This window comes from Elephas maximus, chromosome 19 (assembly GCF_024166365.1).
Source record: "Elephas maximus indicus isolate mEleMax1 chromosome 19, mEleMax1 primary haplotype, whole genome shotgun sequence".
Lineage (NCBI taxonomy): Eukaryota > Metazoa > Chordata > Mammalia > Proboscidea > Elephantidae > Elephas > Elephas maximus.
In genome coordinates, this window is record NC_064837.1 from 62,467,401 (window position 1) to 62,487,804 (window position 20,404).

The 20,404-nt window shown below is 50.0% G+C and overlaps 1 protein-coding gene across 1 annotated transcript; it reads left to right on the plus strand.

The window, feature by feature from the left end:
* Positions 1-10,314: 10,314 nt before the first annotated feature.
* On the plus strand, positions 10,315-15,032 carry SOX9 (SRY-box transcription factor 9). Its single transcript, XM_049861149.1, has 3 exons — positions 10,315-11,101; positions 11,994-12,247; positions 12,799-15,032. The coding sequence occupies exons 1-3, from the start codon at positions 10,671-10,673 to the stop codon at positions 13,644-13,646; spliced, it is 1,533 nt and encodes a 510-aa protein (XP_049717106.1). The 5' UTR covers positions 10,315-10,670; the 3' UTR covers positions 13,647-15,032.
* The last annotated feature ends 5,372 nt before the right edge of the window (positions 15,033-20,404 follow it).

Below are 20,404 nucleotides of genomic sequence, written 5' to 3' on the forward strand. Positions count from 1 at the left end.
TCAATCCCTTTCCCTTTAAATGTCTCCACTCGCCCCCCGCCCAGGAGGGTCTGGGGACAGATTTGTGCTTCTGGGGCTCTTGGGACTGCAGCTCCTGGGGCCATCTGGGAGTGATTAGGCTACAGATTTCAGGTAGCTCCAGCTACACGTGCAGCCCACATGACACCCCCTAATTCCGTACCCACGGCTCTCCTTCTCCAAACAAACAGCAGTGCCGTCTGCAGAGAGCAGAAAATGCCATGCTCAGAGAAGCAGTAGAGGAAGGCCTGGTTATAACTGTCTCCCCAACACTGAGTTCCCCACAACCACCCTCGCCCACCATTCATTCCACAGGGAGCCTCACCGCCATGGCTCATGCATAAAAGGGGCTGTGTGTTGTGTTTAGAAAAAGAAACAAGAAAACTAGGGGAAAAAATATTTATTATTGTTTTATATTTGGGTAGCAAGGTCTAGGGGTTTTAGAGGTCCTGATGTGTTAACAATGACTTCTGTTTGTAGTTTGATTGTTTTCTCAAAACTTGTAAATTCAGGCTGGAAATGTATAAAGATGGCAGTCTGAAAGCTCCTATATTCATCTCTCCAAATATTTTCCAAAAACATGTCCCAACACTCATTCTCATAGAAAGAAGTCAGAGTGCAGGAAATTTGGAGGAGGGTTTGGGGACAAGGACAGACTCCCTTATAAGTGGTGTAGGCAGCCATCTACAAGACACATTTTGAGGACAGTCATAAAGACATCCTATCTAACTGGCCAAGATGCCTCCGCAATGCCTCTGAGAGTGAAATTCTACCATTAGATATTCATTCCTTTGGCTTAAGTTTTGGTCATTCATTCCATCAAGGAGCATTTGTTCACCATAGTCTATATGCCACATTCTGGGGATACAAAGTTGCTAAGACTAAATCCTTGTTCTCGAGCAGTTCACAGTCTAGTGGTGGCATATTACGCATAAAGAATAAAGGACAGCACAATAAAGACATGAACTAATGTCAGAAGATCACAGAAAAGGGAGAAATTATGTATTTGAACTGGATCTCCATCCCTTATTAAAATCTAGCTGCCTCTTAAATGGAGAACATACTAAGCCTTACTAGCCATTTACCGTATAGTCTAAATGAGTCTCACATCTTTCCCAAGAGAACAGTGAGTGAAGGAAGCTTTTATCTGGGAGACATACCTGTCCTCCCAAAAAAGGAAAGGAATGTGGCGAGAAAGGGCTGTAAGGAAGGCTCAGTAGTATAAGAGAAAGGCAAATCTTGAGGATGGGGAATGAGTCAGTATATAAATCAAGGAGGCAACCCTAGGTCTGCCCCTGAGTCACTGAGAAACAACCAAAGAATATGGAAGAGGCGTAAGGAATGAGGGCTGCTCTAGGATTGAACAAGCAAAGGCAAATCAATAATTCTTTCCCTCTAGGAAATTTTTTTTTTTTTTTTTAGGAAAACATTAAGGCGCCCTGGTGGTACAATGCTTAAAGCATTTGGCTGCTAACTGGAAAGTCAGCAATTTGAACCCACCAGCAGCTCCACAGGAAAAAGATGTGGCAGTCTGCTTCCGTTAAAGAGTGCAGCCTTGGAAACCCTATGGGGTGGTGTTTTAGATTTTTCAGAATCAAAAATCTTTTCTTTGAACCCATTCTTAAGTCTCAAAGGCAACCTCACTCTTCTGATTTGTTTGCCTAAAAACCAAAGTTCCTCTGGCAGAAGTAAAATTGGGGTGGAGGGGCCTGAAGACAGGAGAAGAGGTAGGTGGGTTTGATTCTGTCCTCTGCCTCACCTGGACAGTCCTCTTGACTGATGCCATGAAACCAGGAGTTGGCTCAGGCAGGTGAGCTTGGAGGCAAATGTGCCCACTGATACCACCCTGGAGCCCTGCTTTCCTCAGCCCTACGTTCCTGAGCAAGATTTAGAATCTAGAGAACAGCCTAAGTGCCAGGAAAATAGAAAGCAATTAGTGACTTTTGCTTTAGGCAGAATCGAAAGGGAAAAAAGAAATCTTTGAGCCCACAAAACTCCACCTCCCTGGGCCTCTTCCGGAACCACAGTGTTCAGCCCACTCAGTCTTTGGCCAATGCCACTCTCTCCTCCCCCAGAAGATTGCTTCGCTCCTGGAAAAATCATCTGGAAACTGTCATCACCACTGTGCTCGTTGGCAAAGATCCCCCAAAGAGAGAGTAAAGAGTACCACACACTACAAGGCATTTCTGGGCTTGGACCAAGAAAGGGGTGGGGGGGTGGCACGTTGATGGACTCAGCCAAAGGAGTAGCACAGCATCCCCAAGGGAGACAGGAGGAGAGGGACAACTCCTGGGGCCAGGAGGGAAGAGACGGAAGGGAGGCCACCACTGAGCTAGGAGCTTGGGGACCACTTCTCACTCATGCTTTTTCTCTCCTTCAGCGCTTTGATGGAGGGGCAAGGAAGGGAGGCAGCTCTCTGTGACCCATGCATGCGTTGTTTCCAGGAAAGATGAGAGGAGTGGGGAAAGTAGGCAGAGAAACAGAGTCTTGGAACATAAGGGTAAAGCAAAGCATGTGTGGTGAGGACAGAGGCTGAATCTGACAGGAACCAAAACACGGAGACAGTAACAGCAGAGACCAAATCTTGTCCCCTTTGGATGTTCAGACTCATAATAAGCCCTCAAACAATATTCCCTGAAGTGATTTACCTGGTGCTTGGGATGATCGTTGGAGCCCTGGAGGTGCAGTGGTTAAGAGTGTGGCTGCTAAGCAAAAGGTCAGTAGTTCAAATCCACCAGCCACTCTTTGGAAACCCTATGGAGGAGTTCTACTGTCTCGCTATGAGTCGGAATGGGTTTGGTTCAACAGCTTAGGGATGATCATTGGACAATGAAAAAGGAAGACCAAAGAAGAACTGATGCACTTGAACTGTGGTGATGGAGAAGAGTAAATAAATCTGTCTTGGATAAGCACAGCCAGAATCCTCCTTAGAAGTGAGGATGGTGAGACTTTGTCTTGCTTACTTTGGACACGTCATAAGGAGGAACCAAACCCTGGAGAGGGACATCAGGCTTGGTAAAGGGTCGGCAAAAAAAGAAGACCCTCAAAGAGATGAATTGACACAGTGGCTACAACAATGGGCTGAAACACAGCAACGACTGTGAGGATGGTGCAGGACCAGGTGGCGTTTCATTCTGTTATACATAAAGTCGCTATGAGTCGTAATCGACCCAATGACACCTGACAACAACAGCGTGATAATTGTTGAGCTAATTGGGAGAAAGAAGACAAGTGAAAGAATGACAGGAAAAGAGAGTGGCAAGGACAGGATCTCTCCACTCTGTAGTATTTCCTTCACCCAGAACTCTGTTCTGTCGTTAGAACTGACACTCAGACCTGTCCACCCCACTCTCTCAATTCCTGCAAGGCCCCCCTCCCCGACCACACCACTCAAATTTGCAAAGCCTGACAGTCACCTGGTTTGCTTCCCTGTGACATGGCATGCTTTTAACATAGCTGGGATTCAAAATAACTCTCTGCCCAGTGCTTTCTCAGGACAGTCTGGGGTCAAGCCCCTGCGGGCAAGTGGACCCTGGAGTGATAGCCTGCAGAGAGCTTTTGAGTCCAAATCACCTGCCCTGCTGTCCTTTCCTACCGAAGAGCTCAGCCGTCAATCAGACACAACCTTTTCTGATGATGGTGGAGGAAAACATCTCCCATCGCAACCTACAAGATGTCTCCACTGCTCCAAGAGATACATAAAAGCAGACGAGACTAAGAAGATAGCATGATAAATGGAGAAAAGATTGAAGTCCTCAAGGATTTCATTTTACTTGGGTCCACAATCAACGCCCACGGAAGCAGAAGTCAAGAAATCAAAAGACGCATTGCATTGGGCAAATCTGCTGCAAAGGACCTCCTTAAAGTGTTGAAAAGCAAAGATGTCACCTTGAAGACTAAGGCGTGCCTTACCCAAGCCATGGTATTTTCAATTGCATCATATGCATGTGAAAGCTGGACAATGAATAAGGAAGACCACAGAAGAGTTGACGCCTTCGAATTGTGGTGTTGGCGAAGAATACTGAGTATACCATGGACTGCCAAAAGAATGAACAAATCTGTCCCGGAAGAAGTACAACCAGAATGCTCCTTAGAAGCAAGGATGGTGAGACTGGGTCTTACATACTTTGGACATGTTGTCAGGAGGGATCAGTCCCTGGAGAAGGACATCATGCTTGGTAAAGTACAGAGTCAGAAGAAAAGAGGAAGACCCTCAGTGAGGAGGATTGACACAGTGGCTGCAACAATGAGCTCAAGCATAACAACCATTTCCAGGATGGCACAGGAGCGGGCAGTGTTTTCTTCTGTTGTGCATGGGGTCGCTGTGAGTCAGAACCAACTCGACGGCACCTAACAACATTCTTCTGCCAACCTAAGCTGACAAGTTCGAGAGCTTTAGGGGCACCCCAAAAGGAAGCAGTTTCTATAACCAGCCCATGCCTGGGACCCTGCTCTGTTTGCTCTGTTGGACCTTCCCTCCTTTCAGCCAACCTGGAAAGTGGGAAAGAAAGAACCAGGTTCCACCCTAGAACTCAGTGTGAAAGAAAATAGCCTACCCTTTCCCATTGGATGTGAACAATTTCTGCCCTAAAGATTGTGCCAGGGACATGTGAAATTTGGGGGTTCTTTTTAATGATTTAATGAAGGGGAGACTGTTCCTCTCTCCTATGCCAGTCCAAATTCATGAAAGTCCAAAATAATAAATGAAAAGAAAGAAACAGAAAAAAATGGGCATTTCAGAGTCCACTTATTCCTTTTCCATCATTGAGAAAAAAAGGGACTTGGGAGAAAGATGGCAAAGAGAGAAAAAAAAAAAATCTCTGCTTCCCCAAAATCCCTAGACTCCCTACAGGATGCTGGGTGAGTCCCCAAGGCATCCCTTGCCTCTCCCTTCAAATAAACCCAGGATGGAATCGGGTAATGATCCAGTCTCCATTCTCTGCAGCCTTGCAGACAGAGCGCACCATGGAATTAATTTGAAATAAACAATGACAAGGCAGGAAGCCCAGCGGGTCCCTGAGTTCCCTACAGGCCCCCTACTTCCCAAGCCCAGAAAGGTTTAACGAGGTCCCTGGTTTGCCACCCTCCAGCCAGCTCGGAGAACTATCTGGCCAGAGCCACCCACCCCCATTCCCACCCCCACCCCCACCCCCGACGCTTTGTTGTCACTTTCCCTTAAACTCCAAAGTTGGGGGCTGACCTCCTGACCTTGGCTCTCCCCGGGCAAAACGCGCCACCCGCCCGAGCTCCGACCATGCTGAGCGCTCCTGCCCTCAAGCCTTGCTCCAAAGCGGAGCCCAGCACTCCGCAGAGACGCCAAGCACAATGTGGCCCTTGCAGATCTACAGATTCGCGGACCCAGGGCACTACGCTCTGCCCGGACGTTCCCCGGATCCTGCTGAGTTTGAACGAGAGTGCAAAAAGAGACGCACGACGATAGTTTAATTCCGACGGTCACCTTTAGTATTAAGTCGTAATAGCATCGCCTCCTTTTCTGTGGTTTTATGGAGACATTTCCCCGTTAAAGACCCGAAGTAATCACCCACCCCACAGGACGTCTTGGAGGGAGCAGCTGGTGAAAGCTCCCCCAGGCTGAGCTGAAGTCTGCGCGATAAAGCCCACCCTCCCTCGGAAAACTGTACAAAACTGGCCGGAGAATCAGCTCTCCGCGCTCAGCGCCCTTCCGAGGCTGAACACCCCTAAACCGAAAGGTGACGCCGGGGGAGGGAGGAGAAGGAAGGCGGGGTGCGGTGCGACCCGCGCTCCAGGGAGGAAGTTCTCGGGAATGAAGTTGGCCCTCTGGCCTGGTCCAGTGCGCCACAAACGCGAGGCCCCTGCAATGAGCGCTTATTTTCTTTTTCATTCGGCAAAGCAGAATACCTTCAGGTGAAAATGCCTGTAAGATGTTTAAAGGGGAAAAGTTGAGCAGGGGTTAAAAAAAAAAAAAAACTTGGTCTAGGAAATTTCCCGAAGGATGTTCTAGGGGTGCGTCGAGAAAATCTGGAAAGCGCGCGGCTCCTAGTTCCTGACCAAGGCCAGGTATTTTAGGGAAAATGCTTTTGTTTTTGTTTTCAAGGCGCATTCCTGTTGAGAACTCAGTCATTTGGGGGCTGGGGCCTCCCAGTCCCACCCCTCCTCTTTGCCCCTCCCCGGCCAGCCGCTCGTCCAGGCTCTCTATTTGGCTTCGATCTGCCCCCGCCCCACAACGCCCCGCTGAATGACAGCCACCAGATGCCCCCCGACCCAGCCGGGTCACCCGGGGGCAGACTGGTGGTTAATGCCAGCTTACCAACCACTCCCGCTCACCGCACCCGTCTCTTTTCGAAAACAGAAAAGGAAAGAAAACTGGGTCTCCCCCTTGGCCTACAGTTTTAGGGGGCGCCGAGATTAAGCAGTCCTGGGTGACGCGTGCCGGACAGCCTCCCAAAGTAGGGCGCCTGTTTGGAGAAAAATATACACGTAGAAACGTACATTCACAGGCGTTTAAGGAACTTGCTGCTGGGAGGTCTGGCGGCCTGAGCTGGGAATCCACACTTGGGCAAAATGTCCAAAGGTCACTTTTATTCTGTCCGACAACAGATATTTATTGTGCACCTATGAAGGTATCTGGTACTTTGCTTTTCCCTTTAGCTGTTGCTTTCCAGCCCAGAGCCTGTCCTGAGACTCGGATTACCGGTTGCTCCCTTCCAAAGGCAGCTAGTGTCTGGCGTGCAGAGCGAGCGGCAAACGCGCTCCACGCCCAGTGAAAAGTACTAATTACAGAGAAGCGGTTTGGAGCCGCGGTCTCGGGGACCTGGGGTATCCTTGCCGGGGCTGGGGTCTTTTACCTCCAGGGGATCTGGCCCGGGGGCTGGAAGAGGCACGGGGTACCTCTTCCCTGGTCACCTCTATAGAAAACGTTGCCAGGGGCTGAGAGACCACCGGAAGACGCTGCCGCTCACAGAACCAAACTCTTCTTCCTGGGACGTGCGTCCCTGCTGAAAATGGACTAGACACGGCCCCCACTTTTGTTAAGGGATTTTGGAGAGGGAGATTGCGGTCCTTAATTCTCCAGGTAAAGGGAACCCCATCTATCCGCACCCGCTTCCAGTCGGAAAACTCCACAGAGCTGCGTGTTTGCGTCGCCCCGCAGAGCCTGCGAAACGCGCCCTGCGCGGGCAACACTTGGCTCCTGCCTCCTCGTCCGCATAGACGCGGAGGGGAAATTAGGCGGCCCCCGCCAGGGAAATTGAGCCCGGCGCCAGTCCGGGACGCGAAAGGCGAAGAGGAGCTCTCGGACCCCGGTTTTCCGAGGTAACCCCCTGGGATCCGCTCGCATCTCCGAGTCTCCGCTCTCGGCGGCAGACTTCGCGGCGCTTGCTGAAGAACCCGCACCGAATGCCGGTCCCTTGCCGGCCCCTAGGCTCGACCTGCGCCCTTTGCCTCCTCACTCCCACCAGACTGAGAAGCGCTTAGCCCTAGGCAGGTTTAACTCTTGGCACATTGCTCCGACTAAAACTGGGTCAAGAGCCTCAGTTTCCAAATCTGTAACATGAACCCAGCGCAGGGAGGAGAGGTCAGAGGCGACGCAAGAAAGTCACATTCAAGAGAGCTGAGCCCCTGAATGGGGGTGGGGTATTCGCCAGAGGGAAGGCATCTGCTTCCAGAAAGGCAAGACGGACCCACTCGCGAAGCGACTGTGCCCACGCTCCACGGTCCTCTCCTGGCGGGCAGAGGGCCAAGCTAGGCACTGGGCGGGGGTGGGGGAGATCTTCTTGTGGCCTCGATCTTCCCATTCTGTGCAGAATAAAAACGTGGGCTTCGCCAATCCTTTGTGTGTGTGTCTGTCTGTCTGTCTGTCTGTCTGTCCGTCTGTGTTCGTGCGCGTGCGTGCGCCCCGTACCATATAAATACACAGGTCCCACGCTCCCCTAACTAGGCTGCCCAGAGGTGGACCCGCGCTACAGGGAATACCGCGTAGGAATTCCTGCAGAGATAAATCTCAGCAGCAAAGCAGTCCTGATTGAGTGGAACACACCACCCTCCCCGCCCCCCCACCACCATCAAAGTTTGCCCGCAAGTCCTCCGAGTTGGAGACAGTTTCTAGGCTTTTGGCGCCCCCTCTGGATACAGCTGAGAATTGCAGTCCATTTTTTAAGGCTTAACTGATTGTTTATCATAAATTTTCAGAAAGTTACATGAGTACGAGATGCTTGCACCAAACGAACCGAAAATGCAGAAAGCACCGTAGTTTGTGACTTATATGTCTACATTTCACGTATCTCTTACGACATAATTTTATTTAAAATATATTTATATGTGTACATATACACCTTGACAAACATTTTGTGAAATATTCAAAATATCTTAAGGTCATAGTGGTCCTCACTGCCTTCATGTCTGTCAACACGGGAATGACGATAAAATACAACTGAATACAGGCGTTCTGGTTTAAAGCTCTGCTCGACTTTGCTTGAGTCTCCTGGATCGGATGTCAGGGAATCACAGTTATTCTCACAAATACCCCTCCCCAGGACAGAGAAATCTGTCCACACTAACCTGGACTTTTTCTCCTAATAAAGGGCGACATCGTTCTTACACTTTCTGAGAGTAATCACACAGCCATGAATATCAGGCTAGTGTATCGAGGTCTCTTAAACTCGTAAACAAGCTAAAGAATACCAGAGCCATTCCATGGGAGTAGCATTCGTTTAAAAAGTAAACATTGTTTAACAGGGTTGTAACTTACTACCTTCTGAAGAGTTCCGTTTTCTATAATAAATGTCGGCTTCTTCGGAAGAAAATGAGAGAAAACAGTTTTGCTTTGTTTTGTTTTGTTAATCTTCAAGGAAAAAAAATCTTTTAAATCTTGAGATAGTGTCCGCAATTTGCAAATCAGAATTCAACAAGCCTTTTAGATGATGCGGGCCGATGCAATAATTTCATTCGAGGCGAACGTTTCCAAAAGCCAGGAAGAGGGAGTTTAAAATCAAGCCTTTTCCAGAGTTGTGCGTTTATTTGTGAGTCTGAAGACACGCAACCCGCAGACGACTTGAGATTTTTCTTCTCTCCCAAAACAGATAACTTCTCACTTAGCCAACCTGTCTCAGAGGAGGTCGTGTAAACAGAAAGGTAGCGCTCAAATCGCACTTCGAAATACATCAGAGACACCCTCCCCCCCCCCTCCCCAGGACTTCCAACTGTCTGCAGGTCAGAAAGGACAGGAGAAAAGTCAATACGACAGGCGCTTCGCCCCTCCAGGTGTTTGGTAAAGGACAGAGAAAGCAGGAGAGCAGCTCAGCTCCCGAAAGCCGGGTGTTTCGTCTGCAGCGGTGCCGATTTCTCCGGCCTGTTACCAACTAAGTGACCGGCCTGGGCCTGGCGGCCCGGGACGGCCCAGTCGCCAAGTTCGATCTCGGAAAACCGGAGGAGTTTGCAAACTCTTTCCAGTGGCAACCCTGCTGACGTTTTGGACTCGGCCAGGAGGCGAAGATCAGAACGTCAAAGCAGTTATGCTGTCACTGAGGAGCGCCAGTGGTGTGGGGGTCTGGGGGGGGGTCGGGACAGGGGAAGGACTTGTCAGAGCTCAAGGTCTGTGTGGCGCGGGACCGCCCGCGCGAGCGCGGGGCTCGGGAGTCGTGCCTGCTGTTGCCTCCAGCCTTCGCGGGGACTTTGCTTTTCACTGAGTCCCTTTGCAAGAGCGCAACCAGCCGCGCCAGCCCTGGCGAACCCGAGCATGTTAATCTATTTATATGGATTATTACGGAGGAACAGCGGGCGTTGAGTCACCAAAACATTTGCTCCAAAAGACCATTTCTAAGCACTTTCTGAGGAGGCAGGCTCCAGGCGCGCAAACCGGGCTACGCATTCGGGAGCCGCTGCTTTTCCAATACTTCAAACTCCAGCTAAGTCGCGGTGCCACCAAGCTAACAGTGAAAAGACATGCTGGAGGAAGAGGGCGGGGGGACAGGCCCTAGTCTAGACACACACACACATACTCGCAAAGACTCGCGCGGAGATGGCACCCATATTCTGACAAACCGACAGCGCTGCAAACTTACACACTTGGCCCTCCTGGGTCCCCCGCCTTCCCCGCAGCCCCCACCCTCACCACCAGGCGGTCCACCCCTCGCCAGCGTTCCCCTCCCCTATCGTCCCCTCCCCTCTCATCACCCAGCCCAGTGCCACAATCCTCCTCCCCCCAAAATCCGGCCCAATCAGATGCCTGAAATGACGGGCCATGATTGGCTGGAAGTTTCTAAGGTGAGGGGGAGTATTTATTAAAGAGACCCGGGGCTGGGAGTTGGAGAGCCGAGAGCGGAGGTTGAAACTGCCTGGAAACTTCAGAGGCGCTGCGACTTGCCAGTTTCACCCCGGGAACTTTTCTTAGCTGGAGGAGGAGAGAAGGGGTGCAAGAGCCCCCACTTGTGCTCTTCCTTCCCCTCCTCCTCCTCTCCAAATCGCCTTCTCCCACTTGGAGCGGGCACTGCGGCCTGGCCACCCAGCGCCCTCCTAAGTGCTCGCCGCTGCAGCCGGGGGACGCGCCAGCCTCTTTGGGCGCCGCTCGCCCCGCGTCTGGGCAGCTGAGGGGAAAGGAGCCTGCGCCTCACGTCCCCCAGCCACCGCAGCTTCTCGCCTTTCCCGGCCACCCGCCCCCTGCCCTGGGCCCGCGCATGAATCTCCTGGACCCCTTTATGAAGATGACCGACGAGCAGGAGAAGGGCCTGTCTGGCGCCCCCAGCCCCACAATGTCCGAGGACTCGGCGGGCTCGCCCTGCCCTTCAGGTTCCGGCTCGGACACGGAGAACACGCGGCCCCAGGAGAACACGTTCCCCAAGGGCGAGCCCGACCTGAAAAAGGAGAGCGAGGAAGACAAGTTCCCCGTGTGCATCCGGGAGGCCGTCAGCCAGGTGCTCAAGGGCTACGACTGGACGCTGGTGCCCATGCCGGTGCGCGTCAACGGCTCGAGCAAGAACAAGCCGCACGTCAAGCGGCCCATGAACGCCTTCATGGTGTGGGCGCAGGCGGCGCGCAGGAAGCTGGCCGACCAGTACCCGCACCTGCACAACGCCGAGCTCAGCAAGACGCTGGGCAAGCTCTGGAGGTAGGGGCTGGGCGCGCGGGCCGGGTGGGCGCCGCGGCGGCTGGGAGCGCGAGCCCCGCTGTCCCCTCCCCGCTCCCAGCGGGGAGCAGGCACAGGGGCGGGGGGCCGGGGGAGGGGAGTTGGGACCAATGTAAGTTGGCTCGGAGTTTGACAGAGTTCTTGGGTGGCTTCTGTTGAAAGAAGGGAGAGGGGTTAGAATGGAAAGGGTGGAGGGGTAGCCAGAGGATGGGAGGGTACTTGATAGAGACACGGTGGGAGGCGGGCCAGCCCCGATCGCCCGTCGCGGTGAAGTTCTATTCGGGGGGGGGGGGGTTGGCTGGGAAGTAAAGTTTGCCTCTCTCGTCTCCAAACCGCCCTCTCGTGCTGCCCAGCACCCACAGAGATGGGCGGGGGGTGCGGGCAGAGCCCGAAGCCAGGAGAGACCGGTCCTGGAGGTGAGAGACAAGAAGGGAAGCTGCTGGAAAGAGGTGGCGGCAGTGAGGAGGTGGAAAGCTTCTTGCAGTTTACGTGGATTTTCGGGGAGTTTTTAAAGGGCGTTGGGGAGCTTGCGAGGGGGCATAACTCCAGTAGCAAAGGCGTTTGGAGCGGCAGCAGCGGGAACCTGTTTTCTTCTGCAGGGTTTCCAGAACAGCAGAGAGGGGGCGGGGCAGAGTGACCGCTCAGGTCGGGCTAAAAGGGCCGAGATTGCTTTTCTTTGGCTGTTTATTATGAATAGCAGTGTTACTTAAAGCACGGTCCTGCGGCAGTGGCTGCAAAGGAAGGAAGACGGAGAGAGGGCCGATGTACGAAGAAATCGAGACGTCGGGTCACTGCCTCCTCCCCGCCGACCTGACAGTTCGGCGGCGATCTATTGACACCCCCCTCCTATCTCTCTGCCACCCCCCCTCCCCAGGCTGCTGAACGAGAGCGAGAAGAGGCCCTTCGTGGAGGAGGCAGAGCGGCTGCGCGTGCAGCACAAGAAGGACCACCCGGACTACAAGTACCAGCCGCGGCGCAGGAAGTCGGTGAAGAACGGACAGGCGGAGGCGGAGGAGGCCACGGAGCAGACGCACATCTCCCCCAACGCCATTTTCAAGGCGCTGCAGGCCGACTCGCCGCACTCCTCCTCCGGCATGAGCGAGGTGCACTCGCCCGGCGAGCACTCGGGTGAGTCCCCCCGCGGCCCCTGCGCCAGGCCCCCAGCCCCGCCTGGCACACCCCCAGGCTTTCGCCTGGAAGCGTCGGCCTGGGGACCTAGTGCTCTCAGGCGAGGGTCATGCTGCCCCTTTCAACTAGTCTCGCTTCCCTTCCTGCCCAGGCCCCACGAGGCACCTCACCGCGCGCGCACAGGCGCGCGCGCGCACACTCACAGACTTCAACCCAATCCCTGCACCCTAACAGATGGATGTTTTATTGCGAGGTTTTACAAGACGTGGCCCTTTTCTTTGCGCCCCCACCCCAAAAGCATACACAGGGCTCTTCCACAAGTAGCAGTTTGGTCTTCCGGATCCTCGGGGCCTCAGACCCTCCCCTGATTAAAGGAGACTGGCGAGTTAATCATTCCAGGACTTATCTCCAGCGCAGCGCGCCTCCCGCGCGGGTGTGGACCCTTATTACACCCTAGCAGAGAGGGAGGGTCCCCGCAAGGTTCCGTAGGCTTTGCCTTTGCACAGCCCATGCTGATTTTCCGGTGCTTCTTCCTCTTCCGTTGCCTGCAGGGCAATCCCAGGGCCCACCGACCCCACCCACCACCCCCAAAACCGACGTGCAGCCTGGTAAGGCTGACCTGAAGCGCGAGGGGCGCCCCCTGCCCGAGGGGGGCAGACAGCCCCCCATCGACTTCCGCGATGTGGACATCGGCGAGCTGAGCAGCGACGTCATCTCCAATATCGAGACCTTCGACGTCAACGAATTTGACCAGTACCTGCCGCCCAACGGCCACCCTGGGGTGCCGGCCACGCACGGCCAGGTCACCTACACGGGCAGCTACGGCATCAGCAGCACCGCGGCTACCCCGGCGGGCGCAGGCCACGGGTGGATGTCCAAGCAGCAGGCGCCGCCCCCGCCCCCGCAGCAGCCCCAACAGGCCCCGCAGGCCCCTCAGGCGCCCCCACAGCAGCCGGCGGCGCCCCCCCAGCAGCCCGCCGCGCCTCCGCAGCAGCAGCAGCAGGCGCACACGCTGACCACGCTGAGCAGCGAGCCGGGCCAGTCGCAGCGAACGCACATCAAGACGGAGCAGCTGAGCCCCAGCCACTACAGCGAGCAGCAGCAGCACTCCCCGCAGCAGATCGCCTACAGCCCGTTCAACCTTCCGCACTACAGCCCCTCCTACCCGCCCATCACCCGCTCGCAGTACGACTACACAGACCACCAGAACTCCGGCTCCTACTACAGCCACGCCGCAGGCCAGGGCTCCGGCCTTTACTCCACCTTCACCTATATGAACCCCGCGCAGCGGCCCATGTACACCCCCATCGCCGACACCTCCGGGGTTCCCTCCATCCCGCAGACCCACAGCCCCCAGCACTGGGAACAGCCCGTCTACACACAGCTCACCAGACCTTGAGGAGACAAAGGGTGCCATCGCCACGAAGGTCATAGAAATAACCGAAGCAAGAAAGAACCAACCAGAATCTCCTTGGGACTTTTTTTTTTTTCCTTAAAGACATTGAAGCTGAAGGCAACTCTTACACGAATTCCAATGTAGAAACACTACATCTAAACACATGACCACCTTCTTGGGAGTCAGTGGCCAGGCCACTTGGCTAGATGGATCAACAGAAAAGAGACTGGACTGAAAACCTTCTTCAGAGCAAGCGTGGAGGCTGATGGAGAATCGCATGACCCATTTGCTCAATCTCTCTGCCTGTTTGGACTTTGTAATTATTTTTTAGCAGTAATTAAAGAAAAGAGTCCTCTGTGAGGAATATTCTCTATTTTAAATATTTTTAGTATGTACTGTGTATGATTCATTACCATTTTGAGGGGATTTATACATATTTTTAGATAAAAGAAATTAAATGCTCTTATTTTTCCAGCAGCTAAACTACTCTTAGTTGAACAGTGAGCCCTAGCTTTTTCTTGCAACCAGAGTATTTTTGTACAGATTTGCTTTCTCTTTAAAAAAGAAAAAAGGAAAAAAAAAAAGTAAGTGTGTTGGTGCATTAACATAAAAAAAAACATAAAATTGTGTTATGTGATCAGTTTTGGGGGTTAGCTTTGCTTAATTCCGCAGACTTTCTGATTGGAGAAGCTGCCTTAAAGAAGTAATAATAAAGGCCTTACTTTTGCAAATATGGAAGTAAACACTAGTCTAAGGAAGCATTTGGTAAGCTTTATCGTATATATATATTTTTTAAAGCAAGAGAAACACCTTGAGCCTTAAAACAATGCTGCTGGAAAATAACCTGCTCGCTGTTTTAGTGCGTTTCCCCCCGCCTTTGCTTGTTTGCTCCAATTATAAGAAAGAAGCGAGGGAAAGAAAGGCAAGCAAAAGAGACGTTATCTGTTTGGGGAATGTTTCCGCAGCCACTGAGTGCCCCAAGCGCACTGCCCCCTGGTTGCCTGCCTGCCCGGGCGCCATGTGGGACACAGATGCTGGCGTCAGCTCTCTCAGACTGTCACCTGTGCCTCTCTGATCACCAGCAATTAACCTTCAGGACATTCCATGTGCTAAAGTTATTTATTTTGTATGGAGAGGTTTTAACGGGGGGGAAAAAAATCTTTTTTTTTTTTTCTAATTTACCTTCTTTAAAATAGGTTGTTGGAGCCTTCCTCAAAGGGTATGGTTATCTGTTGTTAAATTATGTTCTTAACTGTAACCAGTTTTTTTTTTTTATTTATCTCTTTCATCTTTTTGTTTATTATTAAAAACAAGTCTCTTTGAATTCCTTGTCCTAGATTTGTACAAATGCCTTTTTGTCCGTCCCTTTTCTTTCTTTTTTTTTTTTTTCTTTGTTGTTTTTGTTGCAAACAAACTGGAAACTTGTTTCTCTTTTTTTGTACAAATGAGAGATTGCAAATGTAGTGTATCACTGAGTCATTTGCAGCGTTTTCTGCCACAGATCTCTGGGCTGCCCACATGGAGTGTGTGTGTGTGTTATGACACAAACCAATGCAAGCGTGTGTCATGGCTATTCCCCTGCCGTTCTCATGGAGGAGGGGGGAGCGGAGGACTGACAACCCTTAATTACTGACTGCTGTGGCCGAAGAGTTGGAGGATTGCTTTTTAAAAAAGACAGCAAACTTTTTTTTATTATTATTTAAAAAAAGATATATTAACAGTTTTAGAAGTCAGTAGAATAAAATCTTAAAGCACTCTTGTAATATGGCATCTTTCAATTTCTGTATAAAAGCAGATCTTTTAAAAAAAATATTTCTGTAACTTAAGAAACCTGGCATTTAAATCATATTTTGTCTTTAGGTAAGATTTGGTTTGTGTTTGTGTTTTGTTTGTTTCGCTTGTTTTTCCCCAAACCTTTTGTTCTCTCTGTGAAACTTACTCTCCCCCCCTTTTTTTCATTCTTTTCTTTTGTTTTTGTATATTATTGTTTACAATAAATATACATTGCATTAAAAGGAAAATGGCCTTATGAATTCATCCACCCCGTTCTCCTGTTAAAAGGATGACTTGCAGAGTTTGGGCACGCAACCCTGGTGGCGTAGTGGTTAAGTGCTACGGCTGCTAACAAAAAAGGTTGGCAGTTCGAATCTGCCAGGGGCTTCTTGGAAATTCTATGGTACAGTTCTACTCTATCCTATAGAGTCACTATGAGTTGGAATTGACTCAATGGCAGTGGGTTTGGTTGGGTTTTTTTTAAGAGATTCTTAAGTGCGGCTTGCTGTGATGGTTTCGTTTTTGTTTTTGAATGTGCCATTTTAGCACATAACTGTCCCCAAATATCTAAGCAGAAAAATCTGGAAAAGTGGCACCCCAGTAGATCAAACCGAGACTCACATGTCAGTAGTTGCCCAGTATGGCAAACTGCTTGTTGTGGTTTTAATCTCAGGCTTCAGGGCAAAAGCTGTTGCCATGTAGAGGTCAGAAGGGAATATTAGACCTGAAGTCAGTAGCTTGTTAGTAGAGACAATGCAGAACGCCGGATGGAGTGACTTGCTTGTCTTAATTTAATATAGCAAACTTTCTGCTGTTGGGGAACACATACCAAAGAAATGGGGTGTCTACTTAAAAGGCAAAGGAGAACAGAGTCTAAAGTGGACCAGAGGGAAGCCTGTCATATTAACCCATTATATGTGTCACAGCCTTCCTGGTGTCTCTGCAGAGACAATGGAGTGAGATTACCTTTTTTTTTTCTCTTTTTTTCTTTTGTTGTTCCCTCCAGTTTAACTCCTTCAGAGCAGATGCAAAGCCCTGGTACAAGTCATAAGACCTAATCTTGTTTTCCTTGGCCCCCGTGAGGTGGGGAGTTTCCAGAATCAGAGAAACGTTCAGGTCGTTTTTTTCATTAAACAGATGAAATCACCCCTCCCTTCCCACCCCCACACAGACACACCCCCAGCTGACTAGGGAAGCATCTCCAAGCAGAGGAGTCAGCTCCACCACCTCAGGCTGGCCTTACTGCTGGGCCTGTGTGGCGGACAGTCTACCATCTTTAACCCCACTGATATTACCTCACATTGTCTGTTTTTGCTTATTGGATTCCTGGCTTATGGCCCACACCAGGATCACAGCAACCAGGAAAATGGTAGTTATCAAATGGAGGCAACATTAGCCCTCGGCCTCCTTTGCAAATTCCTTCAGCAAACATTGATTGAGTGCCTGTGATCTGTGGGGGCACTGTGCAAATCCCTCCCCGCCCCTTCCGACCTGGAATTCTGTTCCTTGTTTGGACCATAGCATCCCGTTTGCTCAGGCCCAGAGTCTATCGTACATGCTTATAAAGTCTCTTATTTTCCCCCACCCCCACCAACACTCACAAAATCCTTTAAAAAAAAAGTCTTTAGTGTTCACGAATTCTTACGCACCCTTAGCTGCCCTAATCCCTTTTTCTACGAAAATCAACACATACCATTTCACCGGGACCACTCTGGGTCCCCACCAGGTCTCTACTGATTGCTGAATGGTTCCCTCTTCTCCTAGGGGTATGTTCTGTTCCTCAGCACGGGACCTTTGGCGGGCCCTCTTGGAGCCAGAATGTTCTGTTCTGGCATAAACTTGCTAGGTGACTGAGGGCAAGCTGCTTTATGTTTCCCTGTGCCTCGGTTTCCCCTCTGGCTGAGAAAGCTTGTAACCCCTCCCTCTTGTGAAACGATTGTTATTGAAGCAGCTTTTAGCAAGGAGCAGCCTGGGAGTTGGCTGCATCTGAATCTCCTGATCTCCATAGCAGTCCTAACCAATTGGGATCTCTGAGAATGATGCCCAAGAACAAGGGTTTTTCACAAGTTCCCCGAGTGGTTCTGATACGCAGTAAAATAAAAGGGACCCTGGAGTGCAGGAAGAGAACGCCTTTGAATCCCACTCACCCCCATCCACCAGATCTCCTCGAAGCCCGATATCACCAGATTGCAAAATAGTTTAGAGGAATTTTGTATTCTAAACCCTATAACACAGCTTATCACTCTGGCAACAGCAACACAGCTATTGGTCTGGAAACCTAAGGAAGGGCTTTCCATACTAGAAAACATTTGTTTATAGGTCTGGAGTTATTTATTTATTTACTTGCACTCAAAATAAGACTTATTTTGGGGATGACTTTCACAAAAAAGGAATTTTTTTTTTTTTTTTAAACAAAATGGAATCAAAACAAACTGGTTTAGAATCAGCCTTCTGGGCTATTATAAAAACAGCACCATGTGGCTCAGTTTGAGCTGTGTGTTTGGCTTTCCCACCTCAACGCCAGCCCATCCTTCCCCTTCCTCTGATTTCCCAAATGAACGTTTTTGAGGTACCCACTCTGGGACGTATAAGTTAAATTACTTGATGAACTATCGCTGTAGCCAGAGACGGATTTACCGTGAAGCTAATGAAGTTTAAGCTCCAGGACCCCTCGCTGGCATAGGCTCCTTCTAAGGCCCTGGACTTAATCTCATATTTATTTTTATTTCATATTTATTTATATTTCTTTTCTTAAAGAGCACCCCAGACCCCACACACACCCCCACCCACAAAACTGTCTAAGCTTCAGGCCCCACAAAACCTGTGTCTGCCTGTGAGCACAGCTTTTGGCTAACAAAATATCAGGAGCTGCAAGCAAGATAGTTTTCTTTAAGAATGTTAACCATGACATTTGACTTCCTTCCTTCTTTCCTTCCTTCCTTTCTTTCTTTTATTTTTGCAGTTTTCTGTTCTCAACAGTATCTACCACAAACCCGTCACGGTGGCATCGATTCCAACTCTCAGCAACCGCATGTATGACAGAGTAGAACTATGCTCCCTGAGGTTTTCAGTAGCTGATTTTTCAGAAGTAGATTGCCAGGCCTTTCTTTCGAGGAATCCCTGGATGGAATCAAACCTCCAACCTTTCAGTTAGCAGCTGAGCACGTTTACTATTTGCACCACCCAGGGACTGCATCTGCCACATTGGATGTACCTAATAAATCCCAACCTTCCATCTTAACCATGACCCTGATGACAATGCCACAGAACCCATTACTGGGGTCTGTATGAGTCAGAATCAACTTGACAGCAATGGGTTTGGTTTTTGGTACTATAACATTCTACCACTTACCACTTGAACTTGGACAAGTTTCTTATCCCTTGGAGACTTGCATCGTCATTTCTCAGATGATGGTAATAGTATCATCTCGAGGACATAATGAGGGCTAAATGAGGTAAAGCACACCACAAATGTTAATTACTTGTATGCTTCACTTCTTTATGTCCCTTCTTCCTACCTGCCCCCTGCCTTTTCTTAGGATCTCACATTGCCACCTACAGCCAAAATGTTTATTGGGCCCTGATTGAGCTATTCCTCTTCAATCGTTCACATACTAGAACCATTTTACTATGGGTTTCTGGAGAAAGATTCTTTCTAGACCTAAATACAACATAGCCTGTCTAAGATTAGCTCTCATTTAAAATAACTGGGCTAAATTTGGAACAATACTTCCATTACCTTGAAGCTCTGCCAGATACATCCTGTGAATTTTCAGGATTTTATATTGAACTTAGAGGAAACCCTGGTGGCGTCGTGGTTAAGTGCTACAGCTGCTAACCAAAGGGTCGGCAATCCAAATCCGCCAGGCGCTCCTTGGAAACTCAGGCAGTTCTACTCCATCCTGTAGGGTCGCTATGAGTCGGAATCGACTCGACAGCACTGGGTTTGGTTTTTTGGTTTTATATTGAACTTAAACCCATTGCCATTATTTCATATTGCCATATTCTATGTGTTTTGTTTTTTTTTTTTTAATGTTAGGAAGATTTTCACCCCTTGTTCTTTCCAAAAACATTTACTGATCACGACGGCGGGTCCCCGCCCTCGTGAAGCTTACATTTGAGTATGGGTGAGGCAGGCACAAAGCCAATAGTCTTCTCTGGTATTTTCTAATTTAAATGGACTGTCAAAAGAACAAACAAATCTGCCTTGGAAGAAGTACAACCAGAATGTTCCTTAAAAGCAAGCATGCAAGCCCACATCTCATATTCTTTGGGCAAGGTATCAGGAGGGACCAGTCCCTAGAGAAGGACATCATGCAGGGGAAAGTAGAGGGTCAGTGCAAAAGAGGAAGACCCTCAAGGAGATGGATTGACACAGTGGCTGCAACAATGGGCTCAAGCATAGCAACAATTATGAGGATGGCGCAGGACCGGGCAGTGTTTCATTCTGTTGTACAAAGGCTTGCTATGAGTCAGAACCAACTCACTGGTGCCTAACAACAACAAATGCTATGAAAAAAAAAAATGCAACTGATTGAGACCACTTGGAAGGCTATTGCAGCCGTCCAGGGGAGAGACAATGATGGCCTACACTAAGATGGCATGGTCCCAGGGTAGTTGACGGGTGTGGGGAAGGTTTTGTGATAACTTGCTGATCTATTTTTCTTCTCTTGATCGCCATCCAATTTTCAGTGACACGAGGACTCCTGTGACCTAATGTACATAAAGGTGAGCCAGTTTATCTTTACCTTAACCATCACTCCTCCCAATGACCCTCCATTAGTCTTTCTCTGTCCTTCTTAACCATCTACCCATGAATCCTACAGTTCTTTTCTTTCACTGAAGACCACAGAGAAAAATCCAGTCCCTGGTCTTCAAAAGGGTCTCTTGATCTTCAGAAATTTCATTAATGCACCCCGCAGGCTTATGGAATCAGAAATTTGGAAGGTGTGGTGAGAAACCATTGAGTTGGATTATGCTGTCCTTGC

What these genes read in the sequence shown, in the direction of transcription:
- SOX9 (XM_049861149.1), top strand. Translation starts at nt 10,671, where the DNA reads ATGAATCTCCTGGACCCCTTTATGAAGATGACCGACGAGCAGGAGAAG. An exon ending in ACGCTGGGCAAGCTCTGGAG is followed by an intron (nt 11,102 to 11,993) that starts GTAGGGGCTGGG and finishes CCCCCTCCCCAG; the next exon opens with GCTGCTGAACGAGAGCGAGA. An exon ending in CTCGCCCGGCGAGCACTCGG is followed by an intron (nt 12,248 to 12,798) that starts GTGAGTCCCCCC and finishes CGTTGCCTGCAG; the next exon opens with GGCAATCCCAGGGCCCACCG.